At 42.2% G+C, this 23,053-nt stretch overlaps 1 protein-coding gene across 1 annotated transcript in view; it reads left to right on the forward strand.

Annotated features, from left to right (window-relative positions):
• LOC109922499 (granulocyte colony-stimulating factor receptor-like) overlaps positions 1–23,053 on the forward strand; it is a 214,078-nt gene that overhangs the window by 183,189 nt on the left and 7,836 nt on the right. Inside the window, exons 12-14 of the mRNA XM_048612970.1 lie at positions 2,216–2,356; positions 6,827–6,920; positions 17,718–17,799. Of these exons, the coding sequence (XP_048468927.1) occupies positions 2,216–2,356; positions 6,827–6,920; positions 17,718–17,799 (317 nt within the window). The remainder of the gene's footprint in view (positions 1–2,215; positions 2,357–6,826; positions 6,921–17,717; positions 17,800–23,053) is intronic.

Genomic DNA, 23,053 nt, shown 5'->3' on the forward strand with positions numbered 1-23,053 from the left:
TATCGTCCGCAAACTTGCTAATCCACCCTTCCACTCCTTCATCCAAATCATTTACAAAAAATCACAAATAGAAGAGGACCCAGAACTGATCCTTGTGGTACACCACTCGTAACTAAGCACAATGTTGAATATATTCCGCCCACTACCACCCTTTGGATTCAGAATTGGCTGACCCTTAGAAGACAATCTGCCACATTTCCCCCTATCCCATGCCTCCTTACCTTCTGCATGAGCCTACCGTGGGGAACCTTATCAAACGCCTTACTTAAATCCATGTGTACCACATCCACTGCTCTACCTTCATCCACGTGTTTGGTCACCTCTTCAAAGAATTCAAAGTGTTCAGAGAGCGTTAGACTGAAGATCTAAAGTCCATGGTTCTTTCCTGGGTTTTGGCAAAATAAACAAATACTGACATGGAAAGGAACTGCTTAACGTGTGGTACGGTGGCTCACTGGTTTGCATTGCTGCCTCACAGTGCCAGGGACCCACGTTCAAAGTCACATGAGTGTGAAAGTGTGAATGGAATTTGCATGTTCTCCCTGTCTTTGCATACATTTCCTCCGGGTGCTCCAGTTTCCTCCTGCAGTCCAAAAATATGCAGGTTAAGTGGATTGGTTATGCTATATTGCTCATAGTGTCTAGGGATATGTGGATTAGCCATGGGGAATGCAGTGTTACGGGACTGGGATAAGGGATGGGATGCTCTGAGGGTCGATGTGGACTCAATGGGCCAAATGCCCTATTTCCACTCTGTAGGGATTCTATGACCTCAATCTGATTTGTATTATGTATCCATAGACAACTTATATTAACGCGTAAAGATAATGTATGTAAATACATCTGTAAATCATTTCTATGCTGAAAGGATTTGCAGATCAAAAACACATTTTGCAGAAGATCTGAATCAAGATTGATCGTTCTAGTCTTCCAAATCCAACGTGAATGTGTTCTGGAAGAATTCTAAAACCTGCAGTCAGCTTGAATTTGTGAAGTCAGAGACTTGAGGGGAGATGGGATTGTAGGAAATTGTTTAAATGTTAGCTATATAGAATGAAACTTGGACTGAGGAGAGGGGATGCTGGGAAGATGTTGGAAAGGTCCTGAAAGGATTAATGTTGTAGACTGCATTGGATTCCATCAGTCTGATGTCACCTGTCTTGCGTGGAGAATCAATTAAGGTCAGCTCTAGATCCCAATGGGGTCAGATGTATCAGGCTCCTGTTAGCCTTAGCCATAATTAATGTCTATCCAATGTAAATTGTTCCTATTGCTGTCATATGATAAACTTATCATCTTGTATTGTAAGACGATAAGATAGAGGAACAGAATTAGGCCATTTTGACCATCATGTCTGCTCTGCATTTAATCACGGCTGATATGTTTCTTAACTCCATTCTCCTGCCTTCTCCCCACAACTCTTGATCCCCTTCGTAATCAAGACCTATTTATCCTGTCTTAAATAGGCTTAATGACTTGGCCTCTACAGCCTTATGCAACAGTGAGTTCCACAGATTCTTCATCATCTGGCTGAAGAAATTCCTCCTGATCTCAGTTCTAAAGGGTCAACACTTCATTCTGAGGCTGCACTCTGTCTCTCTTTCTAGTGGAAAGATCTCCACGTCCACTCTATCAAGTCCTGTCAGTACAAACAACAAAGAACAGTACGTCACAGGAACTGGCCTTTTGGTCCATCAAACCCACAAGAGCGTTTCTAAACTAAAAATGCTTTTGCCTCTACGCAGTCCATTTCCCTCTATCCTCTGCCTGTTCCTGTATCTGTCAAGATGCCTTTTAAATATTGCTATTGTATCAGCTTCTCAAACCTCCTCTGCCAGCATATTCCACACTTACCACGTAGAATCATAGAATTATAGAATCCCTACAGTGCAAAAAGAGACCTTCGGCCCCTCGGGTCTGCAACGACTCTCCGAAGAGCATTCCACCCAGACCCAGACCCTCACCCTATCCCCTTGACCCTACACCTATCGGGGCTAATCTGCCTAGCTTGCAGATCCTTGTATACTACCCTGCAGACTCAATGGGCCAAGTGGCTTGTTTCCATAGAGTTTATAGTGCTGGTTCTCCAAAAGTATCAATTTCTTTCAGAAAATCACCAAGTATTGTTCTGTTCTTTCTGTGTTAGTTCTGTTTCAGCTGTTCATAAATTTTCCATGTGATTTTCACACATATTTTGCTCCTTTGATAAATTTAGATATCGTGAGAAATGAATTGGAAAGGAGATACACGTTGACTGGGCTTCTAGCTGCTACTGATTACGAGGTGAAAGTCATGGCAACAACTGATGCAGGTGGAACAAATAGTTCAGTCTTGAATCTTACCACAAAGAAATCTGGTAAATATCAATCTGTTCATGTGCAAAATGCAGTTTTTTTAAAGTTATAAAAGTAACAGGAAAGTCACTGATTTTGCCATGTGTCATTAAAGAGGTGATTTAACCTGGGGATCGCCTCTCAGGTAAGGAGGGAGATTGAGAAGAGCAGTCCTTCATGTTAACCTCAGTAGGTGTGGGAATTGAATCCACTCTGTTAGCATTATTCCGTATCACAAACCAGTTGTCAAGGCAACTGATTGAAGCAAAATTACTTGTGCACAGTTCTTTAATATGCAAAGGTACTGATTTCACAATTAATACATAGCAATTTTGCCTTTGTTCATTTCTTTAATTTATATCTGTATCATGTGTAGTTTCCTTGCATCATGCACCCTACTACAAACTTAAAGTAACAGTAATACTTTATTATATATTATGTTTTATTAGAATCAAATATAAAAAGACCAGAGTTTAAATTGACTTGTGTAAAGAAATTTTCAGAATGGAATATTCTTGTCCGTTTTGAGGAGTGTACCACAGATTAAAATTGCCTTGCCATTGTATTTAAGGATGCTAGATGATGGTTTAGGTAGAATCGCATGTTGGTTAATATACTGCCTCGTACAGAGAGCAGTGCTACACCAGGCAGACAAGTTGACCGATACGGAAAGACAGGCAGAAAGATTGGTATAAAGAGACATTGCATATGATTAGTTTCTTAGTGGTTCCAATCTCCCCAGAGAGCCTGTACTTAAAACATAAAAAGTAATTCAAACCTCCACAACAAAAACAGGAGTTGCTGGAAAAGCTGAGCAGGTCTGGCAGCATCTGTGAAGAAAAAGATAAGAGTTAACGTTTTGGGTCCGGTGAACCTTCTTCAGAACTGATGACAGCCGGGAAAACATCTTGTCATATAAACCGACATTTTCCCAGCTGCCATCAGTTCGGAGGAAGGGTCACCAAATCCGAAACGTTAACGCTGATTTTTCTTCACAGATGCTGCCAGATCTGCTGAACTTTTCCAGCAACTTCTGTTTTTGTTCTCGATTTAAATTTCCAGTTGATTACAGAAAATACTTTAAAAAAAATAAATCTTTTGTAGAATGTGGATGTCACTGACAAGGCCAACAATTGTTGCCCATCCCTATATCCCTTGAACTGAGCAGCTTGCTAATTTGCTTCAGAGGACAGTTAAGAGTTAACCACATTTGAGAGTCTGCAGTCACATGCAGGCCAGAGCAGGTAAAGACGGCAGATGTCCCTCGCTAAAGGGCATGAGTGAACCAGATGGGATTTTACAATTTTTGTTAATTTCATAGCCTCAGCAATAGTGGCAAACTTTCAATTCCAAATTTTATTAATTGTATTAAAATCAACTTGAACACATGTCCCCAGAGTATTAGCTTGGGCCTCTGGGTTATTTGGCCAGTGTTGTTACAACCACACCACCATCTGTCCCTCTATGCAACAAAATTTCATGATGTTAAACTTATGCTGTAAATCACGCAGACTACAGACATAATTGATGAAGTACAATTTTTATAGATGACACTATGGTATAAACTATAAAACAGATTTCACCATCCCTTAAGTGATCTTTCAGTTTTCCCTTGGGCCCCAAGGGTTTACTTCTATTCCCTCCCTTTCCTTTTCACAACCTATTGCGTATGGTGGCACAGTGGCTCAGTAGTTGGCACTGCTGCCTCACAGCGCCAGGGACCCGGGTTCAATTCCAGCCTTGGGTGACTGTCTGTGTGGAGTTTGCACATTTTCCCCGTGTCTGCGTGGGTTTCCTCTGGGTGCTCAGGTTTCCTCCCACAATCCAAAGGTGTGTAGGTTAGGTGGATTGGCCATGCTAAATTGCCCGTAGTGTTCAGGGATTAGGTGGGTTATAGGGGTATGGGTCTGGGTGGGACGCTCCAAGGGTCAGTTTGGACTGGTTGGGCCGAAGGGCCTGTTTCCACACTGTAGGGATTCTATGATGATCTAACCTTTAACCCCAAAACTATTTTTTCCATGGTGAGGTTCTCCCTCTTGCAGAAGGTAGGCTCATTTCAGTCTTCCAGATTCATTTCAAAATCATGAATTTGGCCATTACAAATCCAAGCTTGAGTTCTTGCTCATTCTTACACCACAGAAACCATAGAAATTCTGTGCCTCATAGAGCCATAGAGCCATAGAGCCTCCTTGAGCCACCTTTTTCTTATAATCACCCTAGTTGGTGCCTTGCTGACACCTCAAACCATTGCAGTCCATGTACAATGTCCTTAGTGAGGGAATACAAGGATTTTGACCCAGTGACATTGAAGGAATAGCGATAATAGTCGAGAGGAGTGGCTTGGAGGGGAGTTTGCATGTAGTAGCATTCACATTTAGTCACTACCCTTTTCCTTCTAGATGGAAGTGGTCACAGGTTTAGAAGGTGCTGCCTAATGATCTTTGGTGAATTTCTGCAGTGCATCTTGTAGATAGGAGCACCAGTATGAATTGAGCAATCGTGGTGAGGGAGTGGATGCTTGTTGATGTGCTACCAATCAAGTGGGTTGCTTTGTCCTGGACGGTGTCAAACAAGTGTTGTTGGAGGTGCACTCAGAGGCTAGTGGTGAATATTCCATTCGACTCCTGAATTGTGCCTTGCGGATGGTGGACAGACTTGAGGTGAGTTACTCACTGCAGTATTCCTTGCCTCTGACCTGCTCATATAGCCAGTATATTTATATGGTGAGGCCAGTTGAGTTTCTGGTCGATAGTAACCCCAAGGATGTTGGCAATGGGATTCAGTGATAGTAATCTCACTGAATGACAAAGGGCAATCATGGAATCATAGATTCCCTACAGTATGGAAGGAAACCATTCAGTCCAGTGAGTCTGCAACAAATTTGAAGAGCATGCCACCCAGAGATAGCCACCAGCTGTATCCTGTAATCACACATTTACCATGGCTAATCCATCTGATCTTCATATCTTTGGACTGTGGTGGAAACTGGAGCACCAGGAGTAAAGCCATGCAGACACTGGGCAAACATGCAAACTCCACACAGACATCAGCTAAGGCTGGAATCCAATCCAGGTTGTGGCGCTGTTAGGCAACAGTGCTAACTATTCAGCCACCGTTGTTAGATTCCCTCTTGTTCAGGATGGTCATTGCCTGGCATTTGTATAGTGCAAGTGTTAATTGCCACCTTTTCAGCCCAAGGCTGGATATTGTCTTGTTGCATTTGAACATGGACTCCTTCACTGAGGAGTCATGAGTGGTGCTGACCATTGTGCAATCATCGGCGAGCATCCCCACTTCTGACCTGATGATGGAGGAAAAATCATTGAAGCAGCTGAAAATGGTTGAACCTTGGACACTACCCTGGGGAACTCCTGCAGAGATGTCCTGGAGCGGAGGTGAAATCCCACAACCTTCTTCCTATTTGTCAGGTGTGACTCCAACCAGTGGAGAGAGAGAGAGCGAGAGAGAGAGAGAGAGAGATTACCTCAATACCAGTTGACACTAGTTTCGCTAGGGCTGTATGATTCCATGCTCAGTCAAATGTGGCCTTGATGTCAAGGGCTATCATTCTCACCTCACCTCTTGAATTCAGTGCATTCATCCAGATTTGAACCAAGGCTGTAATGAGGTCAGGAGATGAAGGACCCTGGCAGAACCCAGGCTGGGTGTTACTGAGGAATATGGACCAATGGCAGGCAGAAGGGATTAGTCTCATTTGGTGTCCTGTTCAGCACGAGGGCCTGTTCCAGTGCTGTACCGTTGTGTTCTGTTTGTTAGTCAGGTGATCCTGGCGCAGTATGTCCAAGGCTATCTCCCCTACCAGTGCAGGGGATAGGTCATGGACTGCATCTAGTCAGGATGTTCTCAGTCAGGGGTCTGTGCCTCTGCAGCCGGAGGAACGAGTCACAGTCATTCTTGTGGCTCTATAATGGCCAGCTCAGGGGAGTAGGGTCAATACAGTGATGAGATATACATGCTTTAGTCAAAGTTGCAGGCACTTCTCGTCCAGGGATGTCCGGTAAGATTGCTCAAGGGGGTGAGCCACAGTAATTAAAGGGATTGTGGAAAGTGAGGGGCATAAAGGGGGGGCCTTGTGGAGAGATGGAACTTTCCATTACAAACACAAGGGAGATTTACCCTCTTTTCCTGCCCTCTCGTCAATGTACTCTAGCCCAATTCAAGATAATCTAGATCACTCCAGTTGTAAAGTGGGGAGGAACAAGAGCAGAGGTTTTGGTGACTGGAGAGTGAGGGGGTGCATTGTCTGGCTTGGTACCCCCAAACCAAACCAGCAAAGAGCAAGAGGGTGTTTTGGATAGAGAGTCAGGAAGATTAAGGATAAGAGACAGAGAAAAGTAAAGTTACGCAGAGATGGAGATCAAGTGAGAGACCACACAGCCACAACCTCGAAGGCACTGAATTTTTCTCCTTGAGGTATGTAGCAGATTTCTAATAACATTATTACGTTAACTATCTCATTTTGTTTCTTGCAGATGAGAACATTTTGATTATCATTGCATGGCTTTTCCTAATTCTCCTTCTCTTGATGTCCATTCTGCTTTTGATGTATTTTCTTTTCAAAAAAATGTAAGTACTTGATATCCTTTAAGTTGTATCGCTCTGTAGCGTGTCTATAGTATAGTTAGTGAGAGAAAGGTAAATCCAAACCATCTTGTGGCAAGTGTTACATATTGTCTGTTACTTTAGTTTCTCATTGTATTACCACGCTGACCAACTGCAGCAATCTAAGGGTAAGGATGAGCAATCAAAGGTTATGCTCCATAGCTACAGCAAGTGGGAAGTGGCTCTGCAGGAAGATGTTAGGCAGCTGGGAAAGAAGCCCCAATCTTATGTGCTAGTGAGTATAGAAATAGGAACATGCAGCAAACAAATTGGAGGCTGACAAGATGTTGCAGAGGGGAGGGCTTTAGATTTCTGAGACCTTAGGATCAATTCTGGAGGAGATAGTAACAATACAAGCTGTACAGTTTACAGTTGAACAGGACCAGGACCATTGCTGTGGTGGGCAGGTTTAAAAGATTTAAGAAGAAGATTTAAAAATTTGGAAATGACAATATCATCACCTTGTCCATTTACAATCAGCCATTCAGCTGCCAAAATCTGGTCTTCACTTGTCCAACATGACTCACTTTCTATGACTTCTGCAAGTGTATAATCAGTGTCAATTCAACTCAAGGAATGCACCTTAATGGTTGCCATGCTATAAAATTAGTTATAAAATTTTTTGCTCTTAAGTCAGAGCCTGGCATAACCATAGTTACTGTGTATAGTAATGTTTAGAAGTTATATATATTAGCATTCCTATGAAGCATAAGCCCAGGACAGTTCTTGACTTTACTTTCTCCTCAGTTTGCAAAGAACCCAAGCTCAGTGTGCATCAAACTACATGATAAAAATAGTTGCCACTGTTTGTAATATACAGTGTCCACTGCATTAGAATTAATTTCTGATGGGCTTATACAGTGCTGCAATGCTCAAATATTCCCTGGAACCTTACATTTAATGAATGTCATGCTCCCTGCACTCACAGCATTCAGATGCTCAGAAAATGTTGAGTTAATTGCAGCCCCTGCCCATCTGGGTTTTGGATCACTCATTATCAAAGGGGTTTTGGATTTCTTCCAAAAACCAGTTGATATACAGACTTGCCCTAACAATATGCAGTTCAGTGATTGATTCAATTGATACGAAAGCCAGGACAAAAGTTAATTTAGAACTTGCTTGGTGACCATTGTATAATCATATTTTCCATTGTTTGAAAAAGGTGTTTTAATCCAAAGTAGGTTCTTCAGTTTTAAACAAGGGCAGTTATTAAGGTATGAGAGGGTAGTTGGCTCAGATGATTGGAAAAGTACATTCAAATATAGGTAGGTCATGGCTCATATTTAAAGAGTTAATGCTTGGTTTAAAAAAAAAATTAATTCTTTGAGGCAAGAGTACCCAACAGAAAAATTGAGAATGCAGTGTCTAACAAGGCAAGTTAAAGATTGTATTAGATCAAATGATAAGGCGTCTATAGTTGTAGAAAACAAAGCTGGAAGCCTAAGGATTGGAAAAAATTAAAATTCAGCAAAGAACGACCAATTGATAAAAGAGAGAATAGAATATGAATGCAAAATAGTAAGAAACAAAAATAGGTTGTAAAAGTTTCCAGTTTGTGAAAAGGAAATAATTAGCAAAGGTAAATGCATGACCATGATAGGCAGAGACAGGAGAATTTATACGAGAAAATAAGCAAGTATTTTATCTCTTCTCACAAAGGTCAAAAAACTCTCCCTAGAACAAGTAAGATCCAAGGGTCTAATGAGTGAAACTGAAGAAAATTAGTATTAGAAAAAAGGAGAAATTAATGAACTGTAAGTCGACATTCTTAGAACTTAATGACATTCCCCCTCGAGTGTTGAAAGAAATAGCTAAACAGATAATGGATGTTTTAGTGGTCATCTTTCAAAATTCTATTAAATTTTACAACAGTGCCTGCAGATTGGAAGTTTGCAAATGTAACTCCTATTTAAGAAAAGTGGGTAGAGAGAAAGCTGGGAAGGACTGATTTTTTTTTTAAAAAACCAATTACTAATGTCCGACAAATACTAGAAGGTCACATAAAGGATGTGATACAAAGACAGAAATTGCTGGAGAAACTCAGCAAGTTGAGTCTGGTGAAGAGTCACTGGACTTAAATATTAACTCCACTTTCTTCCCACAGATGCTGCCAGATCTGTGGAGTTTCTCCAACAATTTCTGTTTTCGTTTCAGATCTCCAGAATCTGCACCTTTGTTTTATTTATATAAAATGTGATACTGGATGTTTAAAATGCAATTGTCTGATCAGACAGAGTCTACATGGAATTTTAAAGGGGAAGTCATGAGAGTTTGAGGATATTACTGGCAGAGTCAGTAAGGGAGAATCAGTAGATGTGGTGTATCTTTATTCTCAGAAAGCTTTCAGTCAGTCCCATTATATGGCATTGGATGATAGGATAACAGGTAGAAATTAGGAATAAGTGGACCAATCTCAGTTTAGGAGGCTGTGACAACAGCATACTGTAAACATCAATGCTTGGGCGACGGCTGTTCACAATCTAGATCAATAATTTGGAGATAGGGGCCAATTGTCATCTTTCCAAGTTTGGAGATTAAATAAAACTTGATGGGAATGAATGTTGCGAGGACAATGCAAAACTGCTTCTTGGGATTTAGATAAACCGAGTGAGTGAGCAAGAAAAGACGGGTAAAAGTGGAGTGGCTAAGTATCACATGATGCACTTTATGTGGAATAAAGGCTCAGTTTTTCTTAAAATGTTGAGAGATTGAAAAGTGTTGATGTCAAGAGTGTTAATGATTTGTCAAGGTGTTCTTGTCTGAATGTCACTGAAATCTAGCATATAGGTGCAGCAACCAATTCAGAAGGCTTTTAACACAAGGAGGTTTTGGGCAAAAGCATCTTGCTTCAATTGTATGGAACACTGGTGAGACCACACCTGGAGTATTGTATGCTGTTTCATCCCCTTGCCTAAGAAAGGCTAGCCTTGTCACAGAATGCAATTATCCTACGAGGAGAATTTGAACAGCCTGAGCCTGTAATTACATCCATGCTACCCACTTTCATTTCAGACCCTTTCTCTCATTACAGGAGAAAAACAGTCCATAGCAGGGCAGAGTAAGCAAGTATAATTGGAGATATGCTGGACAATAGACTGCTCACCCCTGAGGGCAGATGAAGGGACAATCCTGGCCCTGACAGGAAAAGTCCAGGACCACTCTTGCAGGGATGCAGAGGCATCCATGTCCCATCTGAGAACTCCGGAAACATTGGTGAGGCTGCTTCTTGCAACCCCCACCAGACCTGATATAGTGACACCTGTGGGAAAGTCAGGCTTAGAAAATTTGGGAGCACAGGCTAGTGAACACCTTACTATGACAGTTTTGCTGCTGGCTGAAGAAATGCCCCAGGCCACTGGCACTCAGAGGACTGCCAGAGACCAGGACCTGCTCAGCTCAAGGCAGGAGAGGACACTGTACTATCAACAATCAGTGATTTCTTGTATATGTACAGGGACGAACAAGACTGGCAGACAGGTATCTGAGATGCAATGGCTCTCATTGTCCAGAGCTGCAGCAGTGAAGTGTCATGCAAGTGTCCAGCTGCTTCCATGAACAAGTTGGTAGCTGTCATTAAGAGCCAGGACGAGCACCTTCAGGGTCAGCTGGAGAGGCACATGTACTTGGACTCCATTGCCCAACCATTGGACCTCAGAACTGAAGAAGAGGATGGACAACCTGCCACATTCTGCACCCTTTTTCACAGGGAGACAGGGCAGTGCCAAGATACCCATATTCGGGTCCCATAGTAATCCCTTTTATAGTGGTGGCCAGTCCCTCCACCTTGCTTGCCCTGTTCTGTACCTTGAAAGTTCATGTCAAAAAGCCTCAAATTGTATCAGGCCTGCCCAGATACAAGGCCCCACCCACCTTGGGTGACCTGACCAAACCTCCAGGGCTCACGGTTTTCACTGCTGAGCAGAGTCCCTTCACTCCAGCTGCAGAACTAAGGAGTGGGGGTGGAGATGGGGAAGCAATCCATGAGGATAGCCAGGGATTAGGGACCTTGCAGGTCTGTCATTTACAGTGCATGGGATAGTGTGTATTCTTTCTCGTTACAAGCCCTGTCATCAGTGGGTGTCAAGTCACAGGTCGATTCACTTACAACACCCAATCTGGATGTGGCTATTGATATTTTCTTCCTACTGCACACTTTCTATTTCCAGCCCAAGGGAAGGTGACAATAAGCACACCTCAGCCAGTAGCTTCAGCCTCTGCCTGAATATCTTGATTAGCCCCTGCATGTCCTAACCCCCTAACCCATTTCCTGGCAGCCCTTCCTATAAACCCCATCGGCTTTGTACCTACTCAGGTCGACACCAAGCACATCTTCATGAGCCTACAGCTGCCCAACTCTCCCCTCCAGCCCCTGGCATATGAGGTGACCACAAGGTGTGGTCAAATACCGTTTGACCCATGATACCAGGGTGTGCCCAACCATGAACAAACAGCCACTCCCACATGACTCTCCTCCCAGCCACCCTTTATTGTATTATCCATCCCCACCCTCATTAAGATATTGTTGCCTACCTTCACAGTTGTCATTCACCCTGATACCCAGCCTGCAGGCCCCAGCCCCCAATACTAACTTGCCAAGCTTCATTCTCAAGACAATGTTTACCCTTGCACCCGCTCCCTAACCCTAGCTCCCTTTCCTTCTGGTTTCTGTAGATGGAGCCCAGGGGCTGAACATGAGCCAACTCCTTGAGCAATGCCTGATCATGACCAATCTCTTGGACTGATATCGTAGGCTTCCCCTGACTGATGGGGCCTCTATGGACATTGATGACGACTACGTCCCTAAGACTTTAAGATATGGCTGCTTGTTTGCTGCATTGCGTAGTGTTTACTGCATGAAGGTGAGACAGAGGATGAGACAATCGTGAAGACGGAAGCAAAATATTCATTCATTTCATTCTCCATTTCCTTATTTACTGTCAATTCCTCAGTTTCCTCCTCTAGAGGAATGCTCTCTTTGTTTACTCCTTTCCTTTTTAAAATACCTATAGAAGTTCTTGCTATTGTTTTTGCATTTGTAGCAAATTGTGCTAAATTTGTCAGAAAATGAAGAAGGGTCTAGGCCTGAAACATCAGCCTATTTTCCAAGGATCTGTATCCTTCTGCTCCCTGCCCATTCATGTATCTGTCTAGATACATCTTAAATGATGCTATTGTGCCCACCTCTGCTGACAATGCATCCAGGCACCCACCACCCTCTGCGTAAAGAACTTTCCATGCATATCTCTCAAACTTTTCCCCTCTCACCTTGAAATCGTGACCCCTAGTAATTGAGTCCCCCACTCTTGGGAAAGAGCTTCTTGCTATCCACCTTGTCTATACCGCTCACGATTTTGTAGACCTCAATTCAGGTCCCTCCCTTAACCTCCGTCTTTCTAATGTAAATAATCCTAATCTACTCAACCTCTCTTCATAGCTAGCGCCCTCCATACCTCCCTGGTGAACCTCCTCTGCACCATCTCCAAAGCATCCACATCCTTTTGGTAATGTGGTGACCAGAACCGTATGCAGTATTCCAAATGTGGTCAAACCAAAGTCCTATACAACTGTAACATGATTATGTTAAATTGAAAAGAAAACATGCAATGTGACCAAGATTAAACAAAGAATTGGGGAAATTTTAAAAACCAACAAAATAATAAAGAGGGAACTATAAACTGAGTGTACCCCTACAAGTATTAATAAAAATGAACAGTAAGACCTTCTTTAAATACGTTAAAAGGAAAAGAGGACAACGTGAACCCAGGCCCCTTTAGAGAATATCGCTGGGGAAATAATGGGGAGCCAGTAAGTGGCAGAAGAATTGAATAAGTATTTTGTATCAGTCTTCATTAGACACACTAGTAGACTTACAGAAATATTAAATTATCAAGAGGAAAAAGGGGAAAGGAAACAGTTGCTGTAACTGTCACTAATGGGGTTAAAGTTCCCTGGACTCGATGGGTTTTTTCTTAGGACAGCAGGGAGATAAGTGCACTGGCAGTAATCTTCCAAGAAGCCTTAGATTCTGGAAAAGTCAGATGATTGGGTTTGGTCATTTCGACCAGTCTCTATGTAAACTAAATTTACCTGGGCATTATACTTGTGAGAAGAACAAAAGAGTCAGACTCAACTCGCAATTCATGGCAATTTTATAGGCAAAATACACTGAAGTCATAAAAGGGGCTGTATGGCTAAGTATTATATAGAACCCTGCTCTTTTGTGATAAAGAAATACCAATTCTTACATTAATGATTCTACCAATCGTAACGTTAAGTTCTTTTTTCACAACCCTTTTCTAAGCCTTACCAGCTATCAGACTGAGACCAGGTACTATCCATGCAGTTAAACTTGACCAGGTGGTGTAGGTGGCACTGATGAATTCGGCGAAAGTTGGTAACGCACTTGGTTCTCTTTTTCTCTCGCTCCAGGGAGAGAAATTGCATGCTGGGCCAGGTTGAGTCTTAACTGAGGGAATGGCCAGCATGTGTCTCTTCATAACCCTCCCTGCTACATCCTTCCAGAATGTTTTCTTGCCCTCGGCCAATTGATTTTCCAGGCCAAGGTCATGTAAGGAAGACACTGGGGCTACCCTTAACCCAAGGTGTCAAGGGCATTTTCCCCTCCCTATACATGGTCCTGGTGGGAACCTGACATTCTAGCGAATCTGCTCACTAATTGAATACACAGACCAGCCTTGTTTTTCCACAAGGAGTCTGGGCTTGACCTTGCTTGGAGGTCTGAAGAAGGGTCATTAGACCTGAAACATTAATTCCAATTTCTCTCCACAGTTGCTGGGTTTTTGTATTTGTTCTTATCTTTGCCTATCGTTGTCTCATGTGGATGCTTTGTTCTTCACCTATCTTGAAAGTCCCATCAGGCCTAGTTGCTCAAAGATTGACAATTCTGGTTTCAGGCCTAGCTGTTCAGGCCCGGGGCCATCTGGCCACAATTGGAAAACTGCCAATTCAAAAAAGGGAAGGCAATAAATACAAGTAACAATAGGCTAGTTAGCTTGACATCTGATATTGGGAAAATGTTCAGGGATATAATAGAAGACCATTTAAAAACACAATATCATGGAGCAGAATCAGCATGACTTCTCAAAGAGGGAATCATGACTGACAAATTTATTTGAAATTTTGAGGTGGAAACTGGAGTGAACGTGATGAGATCAGCCAGGTGGACATCATAGAATGTGAGTTCACTGACTGGGGCTGTTAATCTGGTCCAATCAGGGAGCCCTGGCTGACAGATATAAACAGGAGTTTGAGAGTTTGTTCACTCTGAAAGCTGGATCAGTGTCAAGGACTTTCCACATGTAAAAAAAGGTAACAGGGTACCAGCCTATGAGTTCTTACTCCATTTACGTCTGGAACTCTTCTGCTGTCTTGAAACCGCATACTAGCAGCACTACAATGGCTTGCCCTCCCAGAACACGAAGGGAATTTGGCCAAGGCTTTGCTTTGGACCTAGAGTACGTCTGCAATTGCCTTCACTCTAGTGGTGTTCCCCAAGCTCAATTGGACTGGCAAGAGTGTCCACTTACATTGGAATACCCTGCAACTCATGTGCTCCATTTGCCACATTTTCCAATGATAAAGCCAGTTGTAGTGCCTGTTTGAAGTCCAGTTGGGCTTCAGCTAGTAGGCACTTTTACATGGTTATATCATTAATCCAACATACCAAACAGTCCCTCAGCATGTCATTAAGGGTTAAATCAAAGTCAGGTGCCTCTGCCAGTCATCTTAACCTCATCTAAAATCCTGATACAGATTCCCCACTTCTCAAATTGCCAAATAAAACCAAATAGCATGTCAGAATTAGAGGAGGATTGGTGTCATAATATTCCATAACTAAATCCATTAACTCTTGAAAGGTTTTAGTATCTGGTGCCTCAGGGAAAGTTAGGCTCCTAATAACTGAAAAAGCTGCAGGTCCACAAGCTGTCAGGAGAATTACTTAGAGATAGTAGGAACTGCCGATGTTGGAGTCTGAGATAACAAGGTGTAGAGCTGGATGAACACAGCAGGCCAGGCAGCATCAGAGGAGCAGGAAAGCAGGAGAATTACTTGTTGCTTTTCATCCATTCTGATGTCATTTTTCTGGGAAAAATAATACCCTCTTTCCACATACTGGGCACAGTCTTTGGCAGTAACAAACACATCAAGCTTTCCAAATAACAGCATGATGCCAAAAATGCTTACCCCAACTCAAAGGTGATTCTTGCAAGTGAATTTCTTCAAAAGTGCACTTTTTATTTGTTGCCACAAAAATAACTTCACAAGGCTAGTATCCCAACACCAAGTCACCTTTTATTTACACGTGGGCAGTCCTTGATACTGAGCCAGCTTGCTCAAAGCCAGCTCTGAGTGAACACAATTTCTGACACACCTGTTTAGTCTGTCAGCCAGGACACCCTGATTGGACCAGATAACAGCTCCAATCAGGGAACTCATTCTACCCACCTGGCTGACCTCATTATAATGACTACAATAACAAGCAGGATAGATAAAGGGGAACCATTGGATATATTTGGATTTCCCAAAGGCTTTTGACAACGTATGGCACAGTAGGCAACTTAATTAGATAAGAATCTAGTGTGGTGGTATATTACCATAGATAGAGAATTGTCTAACTAATGAAAGACAGAGAATTGGAAAAGGTATTTTCAAGATGGTAATCTGTAATTAATGGTGTGCCACAGGCTTCAGTGCTGGGATCAAATTTACTTTCACACATCTAAGTCATTAATATATGTTGTATGTACTCTAGCCAAGTTTGTGGATGGCATAAGAGTAGATGGGTAGGCAAATGGTGAGGATGACTATACAGAGGGATGTAGACAGATTAATTGAGTGGGCAAAAACTTGGCCTATGGGATAAAATGTGGGAAAATGAGGTTTTGCACTTTGGCAAGAAGAATAGAGGAGTTGAATATTATTTAAATCGAGGAAGACTGTAGAAAGCTGCAGCACACACAAATTTTGGAGTCCTTGTGCATGAATCACAAAAAGCTAGCATACAAGTTCAACAGGTATTAAGAAAGGCAAATGAAATGTTTGCCTTTGTTTCAGAGAGAATGGGAAGTCTTGTGAAAGCTGTAGAAAGCACTAGCCAGACTACAGCTGGAATATGTGAACAGTTTTGGGCCCCTTATCTAAGAAATGATATAATAACATTAGAAATAGACCAAAGTAGGTTTACTAGGCTGATGCTGAGTTTGAAAGATTCTCTTATGAGAAGTTGAATAGGCGAGCCTGTACTCATTGCAGGTTAGAAGAATGAGAGGCGTTCTTATTGAAACACATTTGTGGGGGGCTTGACAAGGTTGTTACAGAAAGGTTACTTCCCCTTGTGAGAGAGTCTAGAACCACAAGGCATGATCTCAGCATAACAGGTTAAGACAGAGATGACAAAAAAATTATTCTCTCAAAGAGTAGTGAATCTGCAATTCTTTTACACGGAGGGCTATTGCAGCTGGGTCATTAAGTAAGTATACTCTAGGCTGAGATTGACAGGTTTTCAATCAGTAAAGGGAATCAAGGGTTTGGGGGATTAGGCAGAAAAGTGGAGTTGAGGATGGGAGGTCAGATCTGCCATTATTTCATCGAATGGTGAAGCAGACTCATTGGGATGAATGACCTCTTCTGATCCTTAATCTTATGGTCTTAGTAAGCAGAATAAGTCAGAAGTGACTTTGGATCAATCTGGAAAAACTACAGTTAAGAAGTTTGATTGAACAGTTAAACCAGTTGTGCACTTACATTATAACTAGCACTGGTTATAGTCTATTGGGTTGAGTATGATGATGAAACAGACCACTGTTAAGAAAGTCTTGACAGCAATTGCAACACTAAAGAAATTACATTCAGAAAAATGTGTACTTGGGTTTATAGCCTTGACTAGCATTGAAGTATGAAACTAGACTTTTTCAGTAATGCTTCGTTTGTCAGTCTCCAGATGGATATTTGAATAGTCTAAGGAACAGGAATAGCCCACTTGACCCTTCTAGCCTTCTCCACTGTTTGATAACATCATGGCTGATCTGATTTTAACCTCAGCTCTGCATTCCTACATACCCACGAGAGTACATCAGGGTTTATAGTTTCCTTTGTGGGAGGGAATGATAAATGCTGTTCATTGGACTAGGAAGGCCAGAAAATAACAAAGATAGTTAAATGTGCCTTTCTGTATAAACATTGGTGATATTGGAAACTACAGATACAGGGTGTATTTGTCCAGTATTTGAAAAGAAACTTTATCCAATGACTTTGTAAAGGTGGAAGTATGGGTTGGGCTGGGTTCAAATCCCAACTCCCCTGGAACATGTCCAAATAAGTTGTTTTGTTTTTTGTGAAGGACGTGCAGTTGGTACCAAGGAGTTGTATGAGCTGTGTGGTAGTTTACTAAATAAATTACATTACAAGGAAAAGGGGTCTTGAGGTCTAAGTCATCTTCAGACTGAGATCCAAATTAACTTTTTTAACTTTTCCAACCTGAAAATGCCCCAGCGAGTGAGAAACAGAGTGGATAACACTACTGGTTCAGAAGGCTGGTTATGTCTTAATGCTGGAATCTTGTGCCAACTTGTACTTCTGAAGGTGTCATTGTGTGACCTACTGTTTTGAATGGTCCCAACTGCAAAATCTATTTCAATCTATACCACAATGTTCAAACAGGGAATGCAATTTAATTTTATGACTGTGTAATAGTTGCTGCACTTGGAAGATTTACATGAATGTATTTGATATTAATCACAGGTTAACTGGACAACTATGGCCAAAGATACCAAACCCTGCAAACAGCGCCCTTGCCAGCTGGAGCCCAGGGAGGCAATCCCAGGTAAATACATTATCTACAGTTTCTAATATCATGGAGTGACTGAAATTCAGAAGGTAACTATCCAGCTCCCTCCTGACAACACCATCCTTTCCATCACTCCCCTTTATCTTGATTACTCCCCACCACCTCACCCCTGGCAACTAAGAGGTGGGAAATTCAAAATATTCATGAGGTAAGTACACTAGTATGTAAATTAATAAAGAAGAAGTGGCACAGTGGCTCAGTGGTTAGCACTGCTGCCTCACGGCGCTAGGAACCTGGGTTCAATTCCACCCCTGGGCGACTGTCTGTGTGGAGTTTGCACATTCTCCCAGTGTCTGTGTGGATTTCCTCTGGGTGCTCTGGTTTCCTCCCACAGTCCAAAGATGTGCAAGCTAGGTGGATAGACCATGCGAAATTGCCCATAGTGTTCAGGGATGTGTAGATTAGGTGATTATAAGGGGATGGGTCTGGGTAGGATGCTCCAAGGGTCAGTTTGGACTTGTTGGGCCAAAGGGCCTGTTTCCACACTGTAGGGATTGTATGATCATTGGCATAGAGCAGTTTTAGATGAGTGTAAATTTCAGCAAGATACAAGGGAATTTCAGTGATTGTGAAAATTCAGTGAGGTTGTGGTAAAAGAAGTTGCTTGATATATAACAATTATATTTAAACAATTCACTTCAAAACTCTAAAACTTAATTAGTTAAATAACATACAATGGAAATGACAAACCAGGTGATCTCTTTCCATTATATGATGAACACCAGTGTTATTCACAATGACTACATTTGCAATGGATGTCTGTGGTTTGACAAACGTCACCTCATGGCTAATGAACTGGAGTCTCAGTTTTGGATGCTGCAGTGCAACAGAAGGGAGGAAAATTACCCAAACATTTGTTCTAAGAGGCATGAAGTGGTCAGAAAATTAAACAAATTTGATACTTACTGGAATTTAGAAGAATGAGAGGTGATCTTATTGAAACATAAAAAATTCTGAGGGAATTTGACATGATGCATTGCCATTTAAAATTTAGGCAGACAGAAGATTAAAGGCGTGGGTATGACTTTGGGATGATTGATTCTGATGATCACAGTAGACACCCAACACCTGTCCCCCACTGCTCTTGAGCAATTACTAGCTATCCAGTAAAACATGCTAGACCACCAACCTAGCATGTGCCACCCCGCTAGAGGCAGGATGATTTTACTGAGTTGAATCATTTATTTTCACATGTATTCAATACAAAATACAGTGAAAGTTTCACACCATTGCCATGAATCAGCGGCGTAAGATACTTAAGTGGACATTCAACAAGCTTATGGGTGGGATGACTTATGGGTCCCTGTAAAATAGGAGACGGTTCAGATTGGGCAGTAAAACAAGCAGGCATTGTTGTATAAGAGTTTAAAATTCTGAAAAGGTTAACACTGAGGAGCGCCTTGTGCATCACTGACCATGGTGATATCATATAGACTTGGTGAGAGAACAGCTTAAGATCTCAAAGGAGTAAGATCAACCATTCAAGTCCTCACCATACTCTGAGACCACAAAAATAGTAATCTCCAGTGTCACGTGCAAGTACAGAAATATCTGGATAAGAAAGATGAATGCATAGCTGGAAAGATGGTGCAGGAGGGAAGGCTTTAGAAACCTGGGACACTGAGGCTGACTCTGGGAAAGATAGTACCTCTACAAGTTTATGGGTTACACCTGAACAAAACTGGGCCTGAGGTCCTTATGGGAGCTTTACTAGTGCCATGGGGAGGGCTTTAAATGAACTTCTTAGGGATACAGTTGCCACTAGTATAGAAAATGGTAAGTTAATAAGTGATGTTGGTGTAAGGGAGAAAGAAAGTCAAAAACAGAGTTAACGTTCGTGTAGGATATAGAAAATAAATTTGGTGGGGGTTCCAGATGCAGATGTGCAACGTGCAGTTCTGATGTTGTGGCAGTGATGGAGATCTGCTTCAAGTAAGGATAGGACTGTATGTTAAATATTCCTGCGTATCAATTGTTCAGGAAAGATAGAAAAGGAGATAAAGGAGGAGTAGCAGTATTGGTTAAAGAGGCTTGCAGTGCTGGAGAACAAGGATATCTCCGGGTGTTCAAGGACAGAGTTAATTTGGCTAGAGGTACAGAATGGAACAGGTGCAATAAATTGTTGCCACTTAAATGTTGAAGAGGCAGCAAGACCAAAAGAGATGCATCAAAAGATTTTGAAGGAAGTGAGGGCAGAAATTGTTGGGGCATTAGCCATAATTCCTGCACTGAGGTGCTGGAAGACTGGAGTATTGTAAACTTTAGATCCCGTCTCATCCCGTTGAAATTAGCTCTCTTCCAGTTTAGAAATTTTACTCCAGATTATTCATTACTCTTCTGCATTCTGAATATCATCATGAAGGAAAGAACAAAGAACAAAGAAAATTACAGCACAAGAACAGGCCCTTCGGCCCTCCAAGCCTGTGCCGATCCAGATCCTCTATCTAAACCTGTCGCCTATTTTCCAAGGATCTGTATACCTCTGCTCCCTGTCCATTCATGTATCTGTCTAGATACATCTTAAATGACGCTATCTTGCCTGCATCTACCACCTCCGCTGGCAACGCGTTCCAGACACCCACCATCCTCTGCGTAAAGAACTTTCCACGCATAGCTCCCTTAAACTTTTCCCCTATCACCTTGAAATCGTGACCCCTAGTAATTGAGTCCCCCACTCTGGGAAAGAGCTTCTTGCTATCCACCCTGTCTATATCTCTCATGATTTTGTAGACCTCAACCTCTGTCTTTCTAATGTAAATAATCCTAATCTACTCAACCTCTCTTCATAGCTAGTGCCCTCCATACCAGGCAACATCCTCTGCACCCTCTCCAAAGCATCGACATCCTTTTGGTAATGTGGTGACCAGAACTGTACGCAGTATTCCAAATATGGTCGAACCAAAGTCCTATACAACGGTAACATGACCTGCCAACTCTTGTACTCAATACCCCGTCCGATGAATGAAAGCATGCCATATGCCTTCTTGACCACTCTATCGACCTGCGTTGCCACCTTCAGGGTATAATGGACCTGAACACCCAGATCTCTCTGTGCATCAATTTTCCCCAGGGCTTTTCCATTTACCGTATAGTTTGCTCTTGAATTGGATCTTCCAAAATGCATCATCTCGCATTTGCCTGGATTGAACACCGTCTGCTATTTCTCCGCCCAACTCTCCAATCTATCTATATTCTGCTGCATTCTCCGACAGTTCCCTTCACTATGTGCTACTCCACCAATCTTAGTGTCATCTGCAAACTTGCTAATCAGACCATCTATACCTTCCTCCAGATCATTTATGTATATCACAAACAACAGTGGTCCCAACACAGATCCCTGTGGAACACCACTGGTCACAGTTCTCCATTTTGAGAAACTCCCTTCCACTGCAACTCTCTGTCTCCTGTTGCCCAGCCAGTTCTCTATCCATCTAGCTAGTACACCCTGGACCCCATGCGACTTCACTTTCTCCATCAGCCTACCATGGGGAACCTTATCAAACGCCTTACTGAAGTCCATGTATAGCCATATATATACATCTACAGCCCTTCCCTCATCTATCAACTTTGTCACTTCCTCAAAGAATTCTATCAAGTTGGTAAGACATGACCTTCCTTGCTGCCTATCCATGCTGCCTATCACCAATAAGCCCATTTTCTTCCAAATGTAAATAGATCCCATCCCTCAGTATCTTCTCCAGAGCTTCCCCACCACTGACGTCAGGCTCACCGGTCTGTAATTACCTGGATTATCCTTGCTACCCTTCTTAAACAAGGGGACAACATTAGCAATTCTCCAGTCCTCTGGGACCTCACCCGTGCTCAAGGACGCTGCAAAGATATCTAATAAGGCCCCAGCTATTTCCTCTCTCGCTTCCCATCCGGACCTGGGGACTTGTCCACCTTTTAGAATACCCAACACTTCCGCCCCCTCCTTATGCTGACTTGAACTAGAGTAATCAAACATCTATCCCTAACCTCAACATCTGTCATGTCCCTCTCCTCGGTGAATACCGATGCAAAGTACTCATTAAGAATCTCACTCATTTTCTCTGACTCCTCGCGTAAATTCCCTCCTTTGTCCTTGAGTGGGCCAACCCTTTCTCTAGTGACCCTATATTGCCATTACCCAAGTTCACACATGGTTCATTTGATCCTCCTCATTCCCCAGCACCTGATCCAAAAGGAAATTAAATAGATGCTTGAGGGAAATTAGTTTGCTGCAGTAATGTGTAGAATGGGAGAATGGGGCCGAATGGATTGTCCTGCAGAGAGTCGGCATGGATTCAAATACCTTTCCTCTGAAAATGTCAGATTCAATGTTTATGTGATTATGATGAATTGGAGTTTAGTCTTTTTGCATGAGAACATTGTTTGTTTTGGTGCTAGGGCCTAAAGTACTTGGGCCTGAATTTTCACTTTGGAATGGGGGTATGGAAAGTTCCCTGCTCTGAACCCGATTTTTAAAAATGGCTGATTCACAATGTTGGATTTTCAGTCTAGTAGTGGGGGGAACTGAGCTGGATTAGAAGTCAGAAGTAAATTTTAGCAACTAAGGAGGATGCTGGGTGTGGATTAAAAATAAACTGCTGGATAAACACAGCAGGTTCATGTTTTAAGTCTGATATAGTTCCAAATGATTGAGTTGATGTTAGGTATTGGACTCAGAGCATTAACTCTGTTTCTCTCTCCACAAATGTTGCCAGATCTGCTGAGTTTCTCCAGCCGTTCTGTTTTATTTCAGATCTTTAGCATTTGCAGTATTTTATTTGTATTTTCTTGCTGGGTGTACAGGTTACCTCACAATCTGTGGCTAAAATGTAAAAATAATGAATGACACACACAGACATACACACACACATGTATCTGTGACACCTCATGCTCTTCACTCACCTCCCTACCAATCTAGTGCCAACTCATGGGCCCCCAACCCTTCACCTACCATGCCAACGAATCTGGTATCCTCAATGGGAACATCATGGGACCCATACCAAGATAAGATAAAGTATTAAATACATTTCTAAATGTCGATTGTATACAATTCCTTTATAATAGCAAATATTGAAATTCATAGCAGTCTATAACCTCCTGTAGTTTTTAATGAAACTGAAATGGCAGGCTCCATAGAGTGGTAATGCATGATTGTGAAAAACATCATGCAGCATTAATCCAGTAAAGTTAAATGTCAACAGCATGAAATAACAGACTTTTTTTAACAACAAGATATTTC

Source organism: Rhincodon typus, chromosome 27 (assembly GCF_021869965.1).
Source record: "Rhincodon typus isolate 14 chromosome 27, sRhiTyp1.1, whole genome shotgun sequence".
NCBI classification, from domain to species: Eukaryota; Metazoa; Chordata; class Chondrichthyes; order Orectolobiformes; family Rhincodontidae; genus Rhincodon; species Rhincodon typus.